Source organism: Ruditapes philippinarum, unplaced genomic scaffold, assembly GCF_026571515.1.
Source record: "Ruditapes philippinarum isolate M1 unplaced genomic scaffold, ASM2657151v2 ctg4257_1_1_1_1, whole genome shotgun sequence".
In the NCBI taxonomy this organism is placed as follows: Eukaryota; Metazoa; Mollusca; class Bivalvia; order Venerida; family Veneridae; genus Ruditapes; species Ruditapes philippinarum.
The window spans coordinates 51286-72578 of record NW_026865845.1 but is presented as its reverse complement, the minus strand read 5'-3'; the positions used below and the strand labels follow the sequence as shown (position 1 = coordinate 72578).

Below are 21293 nucleotides of genomic sequence, written 5' to 3'. Positions count from 1 at the left end.
TTGATGACTATGAAGTGTGGGTAAGGGCAATGAAGACATTATGTTGAAACATTGTGTAAATGTTTGTATTTCCTGTACAATATGCATGTATTACCAAACAATTTAAATTTAAATACAATTGTTCATCCATTGTTATTAAATTTGAATCATTACAAATTTGCAAATCACTGTTGTTGAAACTGTCTCCCAGTTTACATATGTTTTATATTATGTATATATAAACCATCGTGGGTGCATGTACAATCTATTCGGGTATTTTAACCATGACGTTTTATAGACCTGAAAAACATTTTCCATCCCTTTTATTAGGCTTATACAGTGAATAAATAAAATCTGATTTGTAAGAAACTTGGTATGGGGAAAACATAATTGAAATTCGTCATGCTCCGTATGCTAGTAACATTTAAGATAGACCATGTAGAAAAATATTCTCGGTTTTCGTCTCCCTAAAAACTAATAGTACCCGTATTTGTAGGTGTAAGTTTAGCTTCTTGAAGAATTTTATAAATAATTTATAGATAAGATGGATTTTCATTTTTTACGTGTTTCACTGTTTCCCATGTACAATGTAAAAACTTAGGACTAGCTAGCTTTCAGCTAAATATGTATTAGGGCCATAAACAGATATTTAACTTTTCTGTCTTTAAACTAGACCTATCTCATTTTTCAGTTTGTCATATTTAAATTTTATGTTAGACTACAAATGATTTTCGGCAAATTAAGGTAAAGTTACATCATAGATATGAAACGTTTCATTAGGAAAGATGTTAGTATAAATATGAGATAGGGTTCATCTTGTATTTAATGTTATAGTATTCAAGTTACAAGATTTTTTCAGATATGAACATCCTGCCCAGGTTAGCTTGCTTATAATTTGTTTAGCAGTAACAGTGTGATTAATTTACATCATGTAAAATTTGCTGTTGTTTTGCTGTCGGTTGAGCTGTGGTGTTGTTGTTGTTGTTTTGGCAGCCTGGATGCTTCTTGAAGTTCCTTTAAGCCTTTGGTGTGAAAGAGTGACCCTTGTTATAATATTAATTTGAAACACAATATGTAAGTCAATACCAATTTCAGTTATATACTTTCTTTGTTCACTTGAAAATATTTTACTTTTAAATTTGTTCATGAAAATTATCACGAACCTTGAGGCATGCTGCTTTAATTGCTAAATTATGTTGTGCTGATTGATGTACTAACCTATATATAGTATGACTTTAAAGCACCATCCCTTCAGACATTTAAAAATGGGTTAGGAAAATCGTAAGTCTTTCTCAATCAAAATGACACTTACAGTAACATGTCATATGTAAAATTTGACCTATTCAAGCTCCCTTTTTACTAGATATGGAAATGACTTTTTGTTGCCACAATTTACTAGTGATTTTAATTACGAGTCTTCAAGCAATGTTTGGTGTTTAAAGCTGTAGAAATGGTATTTTAATTAACTAATGAAAAATTGAATAATCTTTTCAAGATTGAAATGTTGTGTATTGTGAAATAAAAATGATAGAAAGGGAGAGTATACAGTACTATTTTGAAATATTGGTTATACAGTTATCTCCCCTTAATTGCTGTGTTGCCAATTTTTAGAAAAATATAGATTATAAAGTATCTTTAGATAATGATATGCCATTGTTACTGAAGGGTTTCTATTACAGTTGTTGAAGGTAACTTGGTTTAAAAGTTCAAAGGACATCAAACTTGTCTGGGATAGTATTTCCGTTGGCTAAAACATGACTAAGTATTAAGTGGGTGATTATTTACAAATGGTTGAGTATTACTGATATTTATCATCTAGAATGTCTACATTTTATGCATTATTGTGGACAGAAATTGCTGTTGTCATGTATTTAATGAATAAGATAGTTGATAGTGACAATTAAAAGCACATTATCCCTCACAAATCCTTCTTTTTTAATTCTTTAGAAATGCCAAACTTGTTTTTTAATAATTTTTAATAATGGATTAATTTATTATAATAACAGTATGTAAGCTATTCAACAACTGAAAAATGTACCTCTGAACATGCTGTGATGTGATGTGTTGCAATGTAGACAGTAGTAGTAATTTGACTTCTATTAGTAACAAGGTGCTCATTCACTAAATTGTAACCATTTGCCAACAGAGCAAAAAAAGGCAAAAGAAAGTTATGTATATGGCATATGTGTATATTTTTGGAAACAGTGACAAGATACCAAAAATAAAATTTTTTTGAGAAAGTAAAATTATAGCATTTCTATGACATACTGGGCATTTAATAGAAATGGCTGAGAATTATGAGAATTTTCCTCAGGATTTCTTGAAAAACTTGGCATTACAGAGTTGTGTCCCTTGCATCAGAAACTCATAGAACGTCCTCTGCCCACTGTTAGATAACTTAGGTTTTCTGTGACATGTCTGTTTGATAAGATCATGTTTAACCCTTTAAGCACCTGCTGAAATTCTTTAATGGACTAACTCCATCTCCCATTTTTTTACCAGAAACTGCCCATTTATCAATTTTAGGGATCAAAGTATAATTACTTGGTAAACGGTATAGAGCCCGAGTCAGAGATGGCATGATCATTTAGGATGGCCTGCGTTGCCCTTTAATACTCCTGGCATTAAAGGCTTATCACTATTGGTCCCTTTGGGTGTGCATGGGCTTACAGTTAATATTATTTTGAAGAATGATCATATTTTGACCAATGTAAAACACTGCTCTATATTATCTACAAACTCAATAATGTTACAATTTTAATGTCACTCTGTATCTTGGGCGTAAAAATTCTAACTTTTCCCTTGAAATTTTAACAACTACTGCACTGTTTGAAAATAAATTACTTTAATATGTCTTTAACTAAAGAACTGGGGAAAATATTTAAAAGATTATTTGAATGAAGTATATCAAATTACGATACCGTTTTGAAATAAGGCGTTTAACTATAATGAAAGAAGAGTTATCTGTTCATTCATGATAGTATTCCTTCTTTTGTAATCATAATATTTTCATTACCCCACCCATACAGTTTTTTCAATTATGACACCATTGATTGACAATACAACATGTCTGATTATAAATTGACTGACAGCTGAAAACATTTCTACATTGAACTATGTAATTTAACATTATCAGCAAGATTTGTCCTTAAATGGGGTAAAATTATGTTTCAACCTGGATTAATATCTTCTGTGAAATCTACATTGAAGCTCTAAATGTGCTTTCAACATTGTTTGAAATAATGATTTCACTGCAGGAGATGAATAAAAAAAGTCATGTAGGCAAACACTTTTGTCTGACCTTAATTTTGATAGCGCTGTTTCAAGGTGATGTAAGACCTTATTTGTTATTTGATAAAAGAAAAAAATAAAAATCAATTTTAAGTATTGATAGACAATGTAAACTGTGTTTTTGAGTTATGTAATATTTATTTGGCACAGATAATACATTGAATTTTGCTGATTTCTTATTGAAAAAGTTCCAATTGGGGGCATTAATTATGAACAAAGTTACGGTGCTAAAGTTGTGGAGTTAATTCCACTTATTCAAATTTATAGCTGTCCATTGTTAATTGTAGGAATTTTATTTTCAACTTTATATAATATTTTTTTTCAATGTGTTAGACCCATCCTAAAATATATCATATCAAATAACATATTTAGTGCTGCATTTAGCCATTTAAATTATTATATTCCCTTTCTGGCCTGTTTTGTAAAGACCTTGTGTATTATTGGCAGAAGTAAGTGATATATTCCATACTTGTGAATGAAAAAATGACAAGAAACTGTATGATAATAATTGCGGCATGCATTTTTTATAGCTCGGTGTCTGATTTCTTTCTTATATTCATTATGCCAGTCTTTCTCAGCTCTTATTTTCTTCAAATTCGTGACATGACAAAAGTGTTATCCCCCAGTTAATAGCGGTTTACTTTCAGAAAGGAGGTCAAGGTCATTTAAATATTTCATGTCTTTAACCAGAGAAACGCCTAAGTACCTTGAAAATAATTTAAAATGATCTTATCTTGTAGAATAAACAAACTTGTGTCACATGAGTGTTATAGTTTTTCTTGTATTTGTGCGTTTTTGTTATCTCGTATTGAACTGCCTCGTTCAATGACTTATTGTATCTAATTTTTGCTGACATTATTTTGAGCAGCATATTGAAAAGAGAAAAATTTTGAATGAAACTTGGAGTTATGTTAATTACTAGAACATCAGGCTTAATTGTGGTTTAGATTTTTAGATTTTGCTCAAGTGAATAAGAAAATTTTACATTTTGTGATACTTGGATGTGGATTTGAAAGTTTTTTGTTAAAATGTGTTTTTATGGAGTGTTTGAGACTATTTTTTGGTGATTTTACAATTTCCTTAATTTAGTTTTATTGTACTGAAATTGACAGTTTCTTTATATTAGAGTGACAAGTCAACATAATGGATTTATATTCTGCATGCCTTTGTATTTAATGTATTATTTTATATTTCCCCTTGAATTAATTCATTTAAATTGAGGAACATAAAGATTATGGTGAATATGATAAAATAAAGTTTTTGCAGATTTGAAATAGCATAATTAATTTACAAAACAATAATTTTATTATTCATTATGATATATAATTATCATATCCTATAATGTATGTAAATTTATAAATTTATGACAGTCTGAAGTTTTTAATGTACCTATATGGTCATATTGATGCTTAAAGGGAGATAATAACTTACACATTTCTCTTTTGTTGTAGACAAATATGGGACTAGAATTAACCTTTTCTTGTGATGTCTTAAGAAATTATAAAAAAAACTGAGAATAATTTGTCAAAGCCATCTTCACTTTATAAATTTTTAGTGTATTTGAATGCTAATTTGTTGAATATTATGATAAAAATTATAGTTAAAGGGAGGTAATTTAATGTACCTCATTTGGCCATTTCTTTGATAACCAGTGTTTATAATGGTAAATCTCCAACTTTCTTTGCACAGTCATGAAGACTTTGCTTTTTCTCAAGTCCAGATATATAAGTTTTATTTGAAATAATATTTTTTAATACATTGTTGAAAATTGAAATTGCAATTCTTGCATTATGCATGTAATAGTGAAACTTGTCCACAGGAAACTAACATAGACTTTACAAAACTTTATTTAGGTAAAATGCAGGTTTTAGCATAGATATACAGAAGTGGATGTTGAATAATGCAGTACTGATAAGAAAGAAATTTATTCACTAAGGAATTTAATTATTTATAGGCAACTATAGTGATTGTTGAGGACATTATATAAACCACCTTAGTTTGAATTTTAGACAAAATGTGTAGAAATATGTATTAATCATAATAAATGAGTAGAAAACCCAGCAATGGAGAGATCAATATGATATAATTATATGAGTGCAGATACATATATATATGCTCGTGGGATCATAGTTATTTCTAGTGAAAACATTTATTGTATTACACATCACATTCAATAACAATTATTTTATGCACAAAAAAGGATTTTGTTTTGGTAAACTGAAATTGGAGTTTTTAAATTATTGTGTATCAACAAAAATAGTGTGAAAACTGCGTTGGTGTATAACATTATGCTGTGGCGCATTGTGATTTGTATAAATAATTAGCCGATTTATTTCTTTCATTGAAAACTTTGGCTTTGATTATTTGTATATATATATTTTATAATATGGATAAATTATTTTCTTTCTTTGTGATGCCAATATAGAGTCTATTTCATGAAAAGAAAATGAATGATATTTTAGAAGAAGTTCAGTATAGGGCATCAATCAACTTGTAAATTTGTTCTATCAACATTTATCAATTTAGAAAAAAAATCTTGATCTCACTGTTATGAATGTGCTATACTGTTGATAACTAAAATGTTCTTCTGAACAGCATGCCGTAAAGGGAGATAATTCATATTAAAAAGGTAGTGCAAATTCCAAAGCACAGCTGTTGTTGGAGGTAAATAGTTCAAAGAGATCAAGGGAGGTAATTTATTTTCATTAACAGTCGAAGGGAGAAATTTATATTGTATAGTAAAAAGGTATTTGATATTTTGGACCAAGCAGAGAAAAATAAATATTTCACAGCAGTTAATTGATATATTCTGTATTCTTTAACAGTAAAGGGAGTAAAGAGGGGAAATTAATATTCTACAGCAGTAAAGGGAGGTTATTACTAATGTACAACAATCAAGGAAGCTAAAATTAAATAAAAGTTTTGGGAGTAGGAAAAGGTAACTGTTTTGTTATTGTTTGTTCAAATTATTTGTTCAAGTGACTGTTCAGTTTGCATTTTTGCAATAATTGAAATTTATAATGGCTTATAATGACTTCAGTATTTAAAACAATTCTCAAAAGTCTTTATTATGGAATAATAATTTTGCATTGAGTTACCATAACTAAAATGGATTTTCATTGTAGCACATACAGAACAGTGAGGTTTAGTTTGTTTGACCATCAGAAGATATTTTCTGATGATGATTGAACAACCATATGGTCTGAGCTATTTTTCTCTGTACAAAAATATATATTTCTCTACAAATGGAAAATAGATAAGCATTTTATCGAACCTCACTGAATTGATAGCTTAGTCACAAAACAATATTATCTCCACGACTGTATTATTCATGCATTTCTGAGAAAATTCACATGCACAAGTTTATTCATTTATGGGATATTTGATACAGATCAACAGTTTGTGAACATCGGAATATTACGTTAAAGTTATGAAAATCACTGTTGCGATGTTTAGAGAAATTTTGTCACGAGATTTTGTCGCATTTATCTGCAGTCAGCAGCTAACTGATATAGTATAATTGCCATGTGGTTTACTTTTATTTAATTGTGTTTTATGTTTATGAATAAGTTTAAAGTGATTCATTACAAATTGTTTTTGCCAATTAATTCATAGTCAGTGTTTTAGAAAGTTAATTAGAGTAAAATGAAAAGGGTCGTAGGTTTTGAAAAGGACTTATAATACTATATTTGATCGTATTACTACAAGTGATATAGTAAAAAAAAGAAAATAGGACGTACAAGGTTAAACAGTATTTCATGAACTGAGTTTGGAGAAAAAGTTGAAATCGGATAGCTCTTTTTTTTAGGTGACATGAAATTGCATACAAAATGTGAAACATCTGTATAACTGTGACTTTAGTTTGAGGAAGGAACAAAAGGAAAACAACAAAATAAAGACAAGACTACATGGATGGATATAATCTCCATTAAAAACTAAATTTGTTTCAATAGTTGCACTGAATGATTTTGAATGATACTTTAGCTATATATTTATACTGATTTTGATTAATATTTTGAATATTTGGACATATTGTGACCATGGACACCAACACTGAAATTGTTTCAACAATGGATGCGACATGCTGAAAGAAAATTGTGCACTAAACTGCTGGTAATTGGAAAAGTATGACTGATTCATGGATTGATTTTTGGAGCCAACTAGTCACAACTACAAATCTACAATAGCTGGTCTTAAACTTATATATAATCAAGACAACCAGATTGGTACAGTGAAATTAGAAAATCACTATTAAGTGCAATTTATGTCTAAAATTAACACCTGGCTTGAATTGTAACGCAGGAAAATTGAGCTAATTTGATGCTGAAGAAGTTGATGCTTTTTAGACTCACACAAATTTGTTTTTAAAGGAATTTTGGACAGTTATTGTTGTGATAAGCATTGAGTTGTATTTAACAGCACTTGCAGAAGTAAACGTCAATCATCATTGTCAGAGGGTTGATTAGGAGGACATCAAACCAACACTTGGTAACAAATAGTCCAATGAGTAAACTGTAATGAACAGAAATAAATTAAGAGACATATATGTTTGAAAACTCATCACCCACAGTCTGCTGCCATCCATTTGAAAGAAAAAGAAAAATGGTAACAATTGATTTGTTTTTTATGATACTATAATCATGCATTTTCTATTCATAATAAGAAGTAATTTTACTGAAGTTAAGTGAAATGACTTTACCAGTTTGAACATGCAAAGGGAGGCAATGCAACACCTTACAATGAAAAGTAAAATTAATTTAAGCATAGAAATTTAACAATAAATTAAAACCAATGGAAAAAAAACAAGGTTTTTCTAAAGTAATCATAACTAAACATGATAAAGATATTATCAGTGATATGCATTTATTTGAACACACATGGCACTGTAGTTTTTTGCATTTATTTGAATAATTATGGTAAAAAGCAATGTAAAATTAGAAAACCAGCATAAACTACATATTGTTATGAAATATGTCATGTCAATATGTAGTTTATGCTGGTTTTCTAATTTTTCATTGCTTTTTACTGCATCTTCACCAGTGTTTTGTATCTTTTATTAAGATCCTACATATTACATTTATACGCCAAATTATGTATTACATTTTGACGTCGTTGTCCTTGACGTCATATGACGTTGACGTCATTTCCTGTAAACAAAGTATACCTGATGAAGACTTTTGAGGCGAAACATTGTATAATTTACAAATAAAATAATTACATTTTTAAATTGAAACTGAGACAGGAGTTGATTTCTATATTCAAACTTGCATTAAATAATTATGGTACAAAAATTATTAACCAGAATATGCTTTTTTAAAGCAATGGTAAATACATTTAACTTATTTTTCTCAATCAGCTTTTATCTTTAAGTAGACATAAATTAGAATAAATGTAAAAGTTTGCAATGTTCAATCTTTTTAAAACGTAAGTTTTATCCTATCAAAATGATAAGGCACCATGTTCAATGCATTTAATGTAATTAATTACTAAATAAAAAGGTAATTGGCAGAGTTTATTTTTGGATTGAATCTAAGCCAGATGGACTACGTCTCGTGTTACCCCTTAAACATATAAATGTTTAATTATATGCGTGAAATGAATTAAGTTTAAACAATTATAGGGTTTAATAAATACCTGATTGAATTGTAATCGAGTAATGATCTAACGCATTTCAGGTTGTAGCCGAGTTAATTGTTTTTACTGGCAGATTTCGAGTTGATTTTCTCAAATTGCACCCTCTTAAAAGATATGAAAAGAAGTTACTCAATACAGTTCAGTTTGTGTCTATAATGTATTTAAAACTTTATTTCATCGCAGTTTTTTTGGTTTTTTAAATCGTAGGTTTGAAAATGAGTTATGAATTATAAATATCTGATCTATAGGATTCTTTGTATAATATTCATTGTGTCAGATTTGATATTGTAAATTATTGACACATGACCATGTATCATGCAAGGATAAAGAAAAAATATATCTTCAGTTTATAAAATCAAATAGTTTAATCAGAGATCTTTATCATTCAAAATTTAGTGGTTTACTGTACGAAGGTCAGTGCAAACTATAGATTTTGGAATAACAACTTTTTATTTAAGGAGGGAAAATGATAATTTTGGAAATGCTAAAGTGAAAACATTTGTGATTAATAAAGTTACAGGTTATAAAATTTAATGGATAGATAAAATGGCTGAAAATGAGTCATTTGCATATTAATTTGCTTACAAAATAATAAAATAAACGACACTACCTCAGCAACCAGGATATATCTATTTTATTTAGCTACACAGGTGGTTTATTTAAGTTTCATTTGTCATCTAATATTTATGATATTATCTTAAAGTCTTTTATATGTTTGGTGTGAAACGTCAGTTGTACTTCTTTTGACATACACACAAAGATGTCACTGTTTTGCACCAAACTTGCATGGTAATTGTCATCTGATTTTTTTTTGTATTTTTTCTTGATGTGTGTATTTTTTCTTTATGTTGGAAAAAAATTATACACACAAAAAAACAAACAAGAAGATAAACCACATTTATAACAATTCTTCAACTATTTTTTAAAGTAGGTTTAGAAAAAGGCAAATCTGCTCAAGTCACATGCTGTTTATGATGGGCAGTCTGAACCAGACTTAACTTCTCAATTTTATTATTTTTGATACTATAATGGACCAATTAAATTCACAGTAAACAATGCTGAATTCAAAGTAAGATAATTCATCACACAATCAGGTTTAAATCATAAAATTAGTTAAAAATAACATGATTCCATACAAAATAATTCCTATACAAAATTATGATTCACATGAATATAAAAAACTTAGTTATTCTAAAAATGTCACTTCATACAGTATAGAAATCTGATAAATGAAAGAAAAATAAAGAATCTAAATTTTATGAAAACGAGACCAATCCCTTATTTATAAATAAATCTTTCAAACGAATATTGAGGATGTAATCAGTAAATCTTAAATACATATAATTTCACGGACAGGTACAATTTTTATGGATCAAATGGTGCATATTTTAGTAAATAAAAACAAGGGTCAATTGTTGATGTTCAAATTGGTAAATGATTTTCATTACATGTGTTCATGGGCATTTTAACATTCACTTTTCAACTTAATTGAATTTTTCTAAATATGGTACTACTAGTGTGGAGTATAGATCTTACAAGTTAGATTTGCACTCAAGATTTTGTGTTGATTTTAAAAGTAAATAGAAATGACATTTAAAGTTTTTACTTTTTTAACAACAGTTTTACTTATTACAATTTTAGTGATGACTAAATCTTTTAGTTTGATAAGTTATTGTGGTTACAGTTGAGTTATGAAGATCAGGATTATCATAATTTTTCATATAAGATGAAGTAAAAGATAATAATTAAAACTTGCAATATCAAAACTTTTGTTGAAAAATATTGATTATTTCTAATAGGAAACTCAAGCCTTGGTAGTCCATGGAGGCCGAAAGGCTGATGTCCCCTCTCCGCAGGGGTGGAAGCTCAAATAAGCTTGGGAGCTCAGGTTTTTTGAAGCGTAGAGCAAAAGAAGTTGACACAAAAGAGGACAATTTATGTAATAGAATTGATGACACTAGTGAATTGAATGAAAGCAATCTTACAGATTGTAATGCAGTGACTAATAGTACTGAAAGAAATTATCTGAACTCTTCACCAAAGTTTGATGTAATATCAGAAAGTAGAAGGAAAATTCTTGAAAGTGCCTTGAATCGGGATAGAAACTCTGATAATAGGACTAAAATAAGATTGAAAGCAAGTGAGGGGTCACCAGTGAATGAAGAGTCACCTAGAAGTGAGAGAACAGGAGACAGAACTAAAGTGCTGGAAAGAGCACTTAGCAGAATTAGAAAAGGAGATAAGGAATTATCAGGAGTTGTTAATGCAGAGAATGAAAGAGAAAATGGTAAAGGTGTTGGAGTTCTTGATATAGATTTAGATGATATCAGTGATAATGTTAATAGCAAATATGCTGGCAATGTGAAAAATGATTCAACAACTTATTTTGTAGACACATTAAACAGAGCTGTAAGTCTGAAGGAACAGAACAGACTAAAAGATAATGAAAAAGATGAATTTGATGATGAAGATGATGCCAGTCAAGAAAGTGTAGCAAATACACATTCTGAAATTAGAAGAAGTAAAAAAGATATTGAATCATCAATAAATACTGATTTAGAAAAAGAGGTTAGACATATACCAGAGAGAAAAATCTCTGGCTTGAGAAGGGGAGCAAGTGCAAGTGTGCTAGTCAGATCTCAAAGGTCTGTGAGGGATATGCAAACTGGTCTTCCTGGTAAAATAAGAGGACATAACATAGAACGACCAGGTAGTGCAAAAGCAAGATATTCTCCAAGGGTAGAGGTAGTACGAGGAGTGTCACCTAGGGGTATTGTAAGAAAGGAATGTGATTCGGATTTAAAACTTTCCTTAAAGGGATTAAATGACTCTGATGATGAGACTGATGATATAGAAGATAATATAAGTCCAAGAAAACAGGGTAGTTTAAGCCCCAGAAAAAGTCTTCTGTCAAAAACTAAATCTTTTGAAGCTAAAGAAGCTGACTATAGAAGAAAAGATAATGACAGTCCTGTTGTTAGAGTAAAAACAAAATTAAGTGAAAGAAGTGACTCTACTGAAAGGGTTAAGCCAGCTATTAAACAAGGTTTAAAACTAAAAACTTTTTCAAATGAAAGTTTAGGGCCCAGTGAACAAAGAGATACATCAGTTGAAAGACCACTTCGAAGAACATCTTCTGGCAGGAAACTTCCTGGTGTTCCTCCACAGCCCAAAGTGCCTGTTAAAATACCTGAGAAAGAGAATATCAGAAAATCTGAATCAGAGAATAGCTTTCTTTCAATTAGAAAAGATGGTAGTACTGAATATGTGGCTCTTGATTTAAATAGCATTCTTGAGCCAGATAAGAACACTGAAACTGAAGAGAAAGAAACATTTACCATTACTGGAAAAGTGAAAAGCAATCCTAATTTAATGTCCGAGATGAATTCTGAAGCTAAAGTGACGCGCACAATTGATAAGAAGCCAAATGGACGAAGTACATCAGTTGATTCTTCAGCAAGTAAAAAACAATCTGAAAAAATGGGCAAACCTCCACTGGAAAGAAAGGCCAGTAAAGGTGTTGCACAAGGTGTTCCTCCTTCTCCAAGAGGAAGTATTTCTTCTTCCCCTAGAAAGATTGTTGCAGCTTCACCAAGAAGTGCTGCATCACCAAGAGTTAACAATTCACCAAGGGTGAACAGCTCTCCAAGAGCAAGAGGGGCTTCACCAAGAACACCCACATCTAGGGCCTCTCCAAGAGAAGGAACAGGTAGAGCAGCAACTCCAAGGGAGGGGGCAGCAAGAGCTCAAACACCAAGAGAAAGAAAAGCCAGTATTGAAAAATTAAAAACACAATCTTCTGATAGTGGGGAGAAGCCTGCAGTTAAGCAAAAATTAAATGACATACCTCTAAACAAAGGGGTACAAAATGGTGAGCCAGGTGGACGCCGAAGAACATCAAGTGGAAGTAGTTTAGTTTCTCCTCGGCCTGGTTCCCCAATGAAAGCAAAGCATCTTAGTCATGCTGTCGAAGGAACCTTACAAACAACCTCTATTAAAGAGGAACCAGTTAAGCAAAGATTTACAAGGCAGGATAGCTGCCAACAATTAGATCTGCAAAAGTGTATTGAACTATTCCAGATTAAGGATGAAGAAGTTACAAAGGGGGATGATTCTTCAGGGAGCATTGAGGTAATATTATATACTTAAATCAATTTGAATTAGGTGATATTCTTGTACCTATGTTTTTTTTTTCTCCATTTTTATGAATGACTCGATTAAGTTGGGAGAGAAAAGAAGATACCATCAGAATATTCTTGCAATGTCATCAATGTCAATTGCTTTTGCATGAATCGATTGATAAAAAATGTCATGTGAATTTTTTTTTTTGGTAATTGAAATAGCTTTCAAATTGTTTAAGAACCATGCTTCCTATGAATTTTATTGACAGATTAGAGTATCATTCTACCATGAAAGTGATAACTTTTTGTTAGACCTCTTTGACTGATTAGTTTGTAACAAGTTCTTCTCCCTGTTGTCTTTCAAGTGTGTTATCTCAATATTAATAGTTATTCACTGGTTTGGTCCATGTCAGCAAACAAACAAGCTCACAGGGAGAACAAATATTGTCCTACCAAATTAATTGTGTATGTATGAGGACATTCCTATAGGAGTAATGGTTGTCACCTCTTACTGTACTGGTTAGGCAAAGGATATTGCATAATCAGCAAACATTGCTTCATCAAGGTCTCCCATAACTTTAGATAATACTGAATGCTATAGACTTAATTCAAATTTGATTTTCCACATACTGCTTGATTATGAAGATATCTTAAATGTTATGGAACAATATTCAATATTGAAACTCTAATTGGCGTGATGTATTCGAAATGGGATATTATTTACTAGATTATTTTGAAAGATTATTGGTTGCATTAATACTGATTTTATTTTTTAGTGTGGGTGTATGCAGATAGGTATTGGTAAAGTTTATGAGCTGAGACTGTATCTATGGGTATGTTAAGGTGGGGGGGGGGGGGGCAAAAATTTTATACTTTTCCTTTTACCCATGCACCATTATGATGTTGCTGTTAAATAAGTGTTTTGAAATAAAAATTGTATAATGGTACTATTAAACACTTGTCTAACAACATTCAAGTCTTCTACACAGTCATGGTCAATATTTAAATTGTTGATCATTTTACTGAACTTTTTGAATGTAACTATGTAATGTGATAGGGTATATAAATGTTAAAATTTTGTTGAATGAATGGGGGTATTCATAACAGTCATTACTGATTGATTCGGTCAAGCAACGGCTTTTGACAAGTAGGTATATATCATTGATATCGGATATGAGCAAATCATGGTGGTAGAGACATTAATGTAGTAAGTAGTATGATATAGTAAAGTAACCACTGTGCTTTAGATAAAGAAAACCATTCATAATTTCTCAAGTTGTGAAAGGTGTAAAGTCAATAAGTCCCTTTTCCAAAGTGTATTTCCTCTTACTGAGTAACTTAGGTATTAAATGACTGCAGTAGTTAATTTATTCAAATAACGGACATAAAAAAATGCCATGATCAATGTTGGACCTGTAATCGTTTTTAATTATGAATTTGTGTTTTCACCATCATCATCAGCACCACTACCAACATCATCATCATTATCATCACCAGAACCACTACCATCATCATCATCATCACCAACACTTTTGCATTCACTTATCGTCAGTTGACTGTCAGTTAACTCATCATTATAATCATAAACAAAATCTTTAAATTTTACTATTTCCATAACTTAAAGTCAGTATAAGTATGATTATTCATAACATTGCCAACAAATTCATTATCATCGATATCATCAATAGTAACAAAAAAATTATCCTAATTTATCTTCATTAATATCATTATTATCATCATCATAATCAATAACAAAACATTATCATTATTAACATCATCATTAATATTATTACCATTTTTTTATGTTCATTTAATTCATCAGTACTTTAATCATCTGCATGATCATCTAATGAGCCTGAACTTGTTAAAAATGAGGAAACTATAAGCCTTTTTTAAAGTGACTTTTGAAGCATATCATATATCGTATAAATTTTTTCATCTGAATATATTATTGATAATCAACACACCTTGCATTTTTGCATAGACTTGTATAGTGGTATGACTTTACGTCTTTATTCATCGTTACTGTTTGACTAGTGTATTGACAGTTTGTAGTAGGTTAAAATGTCAATAGATCTTATAGTCAATGTAAAAATGGTAGTAGGGTTATACCAGGTTATGACTGCCAACAAAGTTTATATAGACCAGAATATCTACATTGTCAGTGTATAATACTAACGTTATTTATGTACCGTATTCAACAAATAAGGCCATGCTTGATGGATCAACAATGTGCGATTTGTCTTAGTTTCATGAGGAATTTGTATTATTTACCAAAAGCGCGTAATTTGTGCATGTTTTATAGCATTTAAGCATTATGATTAAACATGGACACGTATCCCATCATCATCGTCACGGAAAAATCAAGGTTGGTCGCATTTATTCTGAAGTCTCGGGCATTTAAATTTTGACGAAGACGTAACATAATAGCTGAGTAACGGGTTTCACAAGTTGAAGTTTAATTGCAAACTATAGTAATTATGTAGTTAAACACATTGTTTTGTTTTCAGACTTTTTGTCTGTTGCTTCATAATTTATTTTTACTGATATGCATTGCACTTTGCATTCCATTCAATTACATGTATTGCAGACTGCAAAAATATGCGCATCTTGCATAATCTTTGCGCAGTTATAATACATACAATTTTGTTTGAACATTATTATAACTTTTGTCAATACTTTAAGCTCTAAAATTAGTTTGTCTGGTTTACTATCATACCTGTGTAGGAATTTTCGGTAGACTTTAATTACCCACTTATTTTGGTTACTTCAAACAAGGTTGTTTGTTTAAACAGTTTATCTTTAATTCAGTCCTTATCTATTCACTTTAAACATTCAAAATTCAGTAAAATACTTTATGCCTTATTCATTTTTTATACACCCAGATCAAAAGATTGAGCGAGGCTTATTGTTTTTAGTGTGTGTGTCTGTTTGTCAGTCTGTCCCTGTATATAGTATAAAACAATATGATGATTACCTCTTTAAGTTTTGCTAATGTCACGGTTCAGAACTGCTTGCTATTTAGGGTTGTGTTAGTGGCTGAATAGCTCCGTCGGTACAGCCATGACGAGGTATTCCGAGGGTCCCGGCTTCAAGTCCTGTTCAGACTGCACATTTTTCTCTGCCTGCAACACTAGTATATAGTATATTGACCATCAGTTTAACACTAACTCTAGCCTATGCCACCATTATTATCTAAGAGTCAAAATCAGAGGCTCAATGATTGTGGTAGTTTAATGCTGAAATCCTTAAATTTTTCATCGACTGTTCCAAATTCAAAAGGGCAAAGCCATAACACAAAGTCAGCAGGTTATGGTGGTTAAATCAATGCCTGAGCGTTCACATCAGTACAATCTGACCAGTCTCAAACCAGTAACGTAATGAATTCATGTAAGGTTTTTGGCCTGCAGCAGCCCATTGTTAGAGCATCAGTCATATACTAGTACTAGATTGACCAGTCAATGATCTAGTCTAAATTAAGGCTGTGCAGGCTTGCTTGGCTCTAGTTAGTGGCTGGTCATTTATGTCACCTTAGCATCCAAAAAGGATGAGACTGTTGTGGCTCTTGGAAGTTTAAGCCATAAAAGTTTCGAAATTCTTGGCCATTTTCACACAACTTAAATCTGTGAGGAAAATATTATAAATGACTTGTTTTATAAACCTCTGATATGCTTGATTTTTGTTGTTGTTTTATATGCACATTGTGTAGCTAAATTACATAATATTAATGCAATCTGTCATTTATTTTGTAAATTAAAGCAATAAAATTATGCAAATTTGTGGCTTTGTATACTGATGCTCATAAATCCAGTGCATTGTTTTAAATGTCATTAAATTTGTAAAATAGATTCTTTATATAAAAACAGAAACAAGACCGAGGTTTTATGGGATATATTGTATGTGATTTGACTTGATTGTCTTGTTAAAATCGTAGATGTATGATAATATTTAGGTATGCATAAAGAATTTCTGTTATTGTATGGTTTGTTCAATTAGATAATATCACATGACCTACTAGAATTTTGATGACTTCTTCAATTGATATTTTTTGGCTGTGAAAAGGTCCTGATTACAAGATATTAATTCTTACCACAGGCGATAATATAAAAGTGAATTCTTAATGGTTTGTATGCTAATTATTTGAACGATGGTTGTAAAATCATTTCAACTATTTTACAATGATTTCATATCAATAACTACTACTCTATAATGAAAGTTGAGTTTTGATTAGAGGTGGTTCTGCAGCACACTAACTGTTAAGACTCAGTTCAATGAATGGACTTGGCTAACTTGGTTTTGTTATTTATAAGTTCTGACATCATTTTCTTTTGTATGCAATGAATGTCCTCTGATTTAAGTTTAATAAAGAAATGGGTTTCTCCATGTGCTAGCACGATTTCATTTGGCAATTATGTAATAAAACCACCAGGGCCGTCATTGCAACAAGCCATTTTTACATGGCACCCGGAGTCAAGCATATTAAAAACATGCAACAAGGGCGGCTGCTCACATGATTTTATCTTGTTCTCCAATAATGTTTAACCATGTAAGGAGGTTTTGTGCAAGAATTAAAATTAATGGCCTTCAATCAAATACACCAAATATATATATATATAAAGTTCTTTCTTTGAATAAGGCATTAGATAGATAAATTCAAAGGTTTATTTAAGAATATTAAAAAAAGATATGCAATAACATTTTTATACCCCCAAAAACGAAGTTTGGGGGGTATATAGGAGTCACCCGGTGGTCGGTTGGTCGGTCGGTCCAGACGTCCGTTGCATTTTCCTTGTCCGGAGCATAACTTGAAGAGTCAAGACTAATAGTTGGAATTCAATATAACTACATACAATGGTCAAGCACATTGAGAGGAAGTGCAGTGCACAAGAACCATAACTCTATCTTGACTACTTACAGAGTTATTGCCCTTTGTTACTTTTCCTTGTCCGGGGCTTAACTTGAAGACTAATGGTTGGAATTCAAAACAACTTCATACAATTGTCAAACACAATAAGGGGAAGTGCAGTGCACAAAAACCATAACTCTATCTTAAGTAATTACAGAGTTATTGCCCTTTGTTGCTTTTCCATTGCTTTCTTTTGTCCAGACCATAACTTGAAGACTAATTGTTGGAATTCAATATAACTACATACAATGGTCAAGCACATTGAGAGGAAGTGCAGTGCACAAGAACCATAACTCTATCTTGACTAATTACAGAGTTATTGCCTTTGTTACTTTTCCTTGTCCGGGGCATAGCTTGAAAATTACTGGTTGGAATTCAAAACAACTTCATACAATTGTCAAACACAGTAAGGGGAAGTGCAGTGCATAAGAACCATAACTCTATCTAAAGTAATTACACAGTTATTGCCCTTTGTTACTTTTCCATTGCTTTCTTTTGTCCGGACTATAACTTGGAAGACTACTTGTTGGAATTCAATACAACTTCATACAATGGTCAAGCACATTGAGAGGAAGTGCAGTGCACAAGAACCATAACTCCATCTTGACTTATTACAGAGTTACTGCCCTTTGTTACTTTTCCTTGTCCAGAGCATAACTTGAAAACTACTGGTTGGAATTCAAAACAACTTCATACAATGGTCAAGCACAATAAGGGGATGTGCAGTGCACAAGAGCCATAACTCCATCTTGACTAATTACAGAGTTATTGCCCTTTGTTACTTTTCCATTGCTTTTTTGTCTAGAGCATAACTTGAAGACTAATGGTTGGAATTCAATATAACTTCATACAATGGTCAAGCACAAAAAGAGAAAGTGCAGTGCACAAGAACCATAACTCCATCTTGACAAATTACAGAGTTATTGCCCTTTGTTACTTTTTCTTGTCCAGAGCATAACTTGAAAACTACTGTTTGGAATTCAATACAACTTCATACAGTTGTCAAGGACATTAAAAGGAAGTGCAGTGCATAAAAGCCATAACTCTATTTTGACAAAATACAGGGTTACTGCCCTTTGATACTTTTCCTTGTCTGGAGCATAACTTAAAACGTACTGGTTGAAATTCAAAACAACTTCATACAATGGTCAAGCACAAAAAGAGGAAGTGCAGTGCACAAGAACTATAACTCCATCTTCAGTATTTATAGAGTTATTGCCCTTTGTTCCTTTTCTTTGTCTTTCTGGACTTATTACAGAGTACTTTGTAATTCAATAAAACTTCATCAATGGCCAACTACATTGAAAGGAAATGCAACATACAAGAAGCACAACTATCTTTAATTGCCCACAACCATAACTCTATATTTCAATTCTTTTACAAGGTATTCTGTTACTAGTAACATCCTCATTTCCGAAACAGTCTTGTGGGGGTATTAATCACATTTAGTGATAGTTCTAATTCACTATACATTTACTTATAAATGTGATGTATTTTGTTCATGTTAATAGATATTTTGTTGATACTAATTGAACATATTAAGGAAATGTACATCACACAGTTTTGGTAATGATTGTACAAAATGAGCATTTAGTTACAAGGATATAAAATGATTTGTGTTTTGTATAATACAGCTTGATAATGGTGATTAAAACTTATCCTTAAGGCATTTTCTAATGTGTGCAATAATGCATGAAGCTATGAAAGGTGATACATGTGTAAACTATAAGTTATAATAACTATTGATGAATGTTTTAACTTTTATTAATCTCTTTGAGTGCTTATATCATCGTTCCTGTTATCATCTGTCAGGCTCACCTGAATCTGACCAATTAGCTTTTTACTATTGGTTGCTTAACTTTAAAGCCTCTGAAAATAAAGAATGACAATACTGACCTTGAAGGCAGAGCATGTTATTAGTTCAATTAAGAGTATTTTAAAGATTTCTAAGTATTGAAGAAAAGAATTGTCATGATTTCAGATTTCAGAAAATTCTTTAAAGCTGCCATACCATTGTTTTCTTTAAGGTCCCAGTCTGAGAAATTATCTTTTCTTTTTTATTAAATGAAAATGTATGATGGTAAAATTTAGTGCAGAATTCATCTATGCATTCTGAACACTCACTGTAGTACTTGCTGCTCCCATTCCCAACATGTAACTATTAACAATTTATTGATACAAACTCGAGGCAGGACAAATTTATGATACAAATTTAACTTGTTAAGGGTTAATATAATTATTTTAAGAGCATTTATATGAAAATATATGATAGCAACATTTGCAACAAAGCCATTGGGAGCCTTTATGTATGATTTTATCATGCTCTTCTTGAGTCAGAAATATAACATTGTAAAGTATTGCATAGAAAATTACCATGGCAGTACAATAAATGAAAATATTTTGAGCTGCGTCACGACAAAACCAACATAATGGGTTTGCGACCAGCATGGATCAAGACCAGCCTGCGCATCCGCGCAGTCTGATCAGGATCCATGCTGTTCGCTTACAAACCCTATTACAAGTAGAGAAACTGATAGCGAACAGCATGGATCCTGATCAGACTGTGCGGATGCGCAGGCTGGTCTGGATCCATGCTGGTCGCAAACCCATTATGTTGGTTTTGTCATGGTGCGGCTCATTTTAATTAATTTTTTATGGTAGTGACATTGTTTTGATAATGCTTTAGGGATTCAGCTCCAATTGTTTTGAAATTGCTTTCACTGCATGTGCTGTAATACTTCTTTTGAGTTGAAGCCAAGTAACATTTATTAGTTTAAAGACTACATTTTGTAATGGTTATAAATAAAAATGAAATTGGGTAGCATTGAAGAATTTGTTGAATGGATTGTACAAAAGAGCATTTGATTTCTATGACCATGATTATATACTTTGTTCTACTATTTCTTATTTTGACTATGGCTACGTCTCTCCTTATCCTTCTCAATATTTTGTTTTTGTATTCTTTCAATGTTTGGTCACTCCAACTTTCACAGACATGTACCAAATGATGTGCTAAAGCACAGAATTTACTTGTTATACCCCAAAAATAAATATGTTCTTTTATTTTCCAGGCTCGATCAGAAACTGAAGTGCAATCAGAGAAAACATGGATGGATGCAGAGAGGGTGTGGCTTGTCCACAAGGGAGGGTTTGCCTCAGCCAGTCAGCTGAAAGGGGAGGGGTATGGCCTACCAGAGGGGCGTGTCAAGATAAGACTGGATCATGGAGGAGAGATACTAGAAGTGGATGAAGATGATGTTGAGAAGGTAACAATTTTCAATGCTGTTTTAACTTTGAGAAGTTTATAGGTTTACTGCTGAACTTCAGCATTTTGATATTTGAATTATAAATGGTCAGATCAT

The 21293-nt window shown here is 31.4% G+C and overlaps 1 protein-coding gene across 1 annotated transcript; it reads left to right on the top strand.

Moving 5' to 3' along the window:
* Window positions 1-6629: 6629 nt before the first annotated feature.
* LOC132730525 (protein slender lobes-like) lies at window positions 6630-21239 on the top strand. The gene is made up of 3 exons (XM_060716478.1): window positions 6630-7875; window positions 10704-13035; window positions 21003-21239. The coding sequence occupies exons 2-3, from the start codon at window positions 10726-10728 to the stop codon at window positions 21237-21239; spliced, it is 2547 nt and encodes an 848-aa protein (XP_060572461.1). The 5' UTR covers window positions 6630-7875; window positions 10704-10725.
* Window positions 21240-21293: the final 54 nt, after the last annotated feature.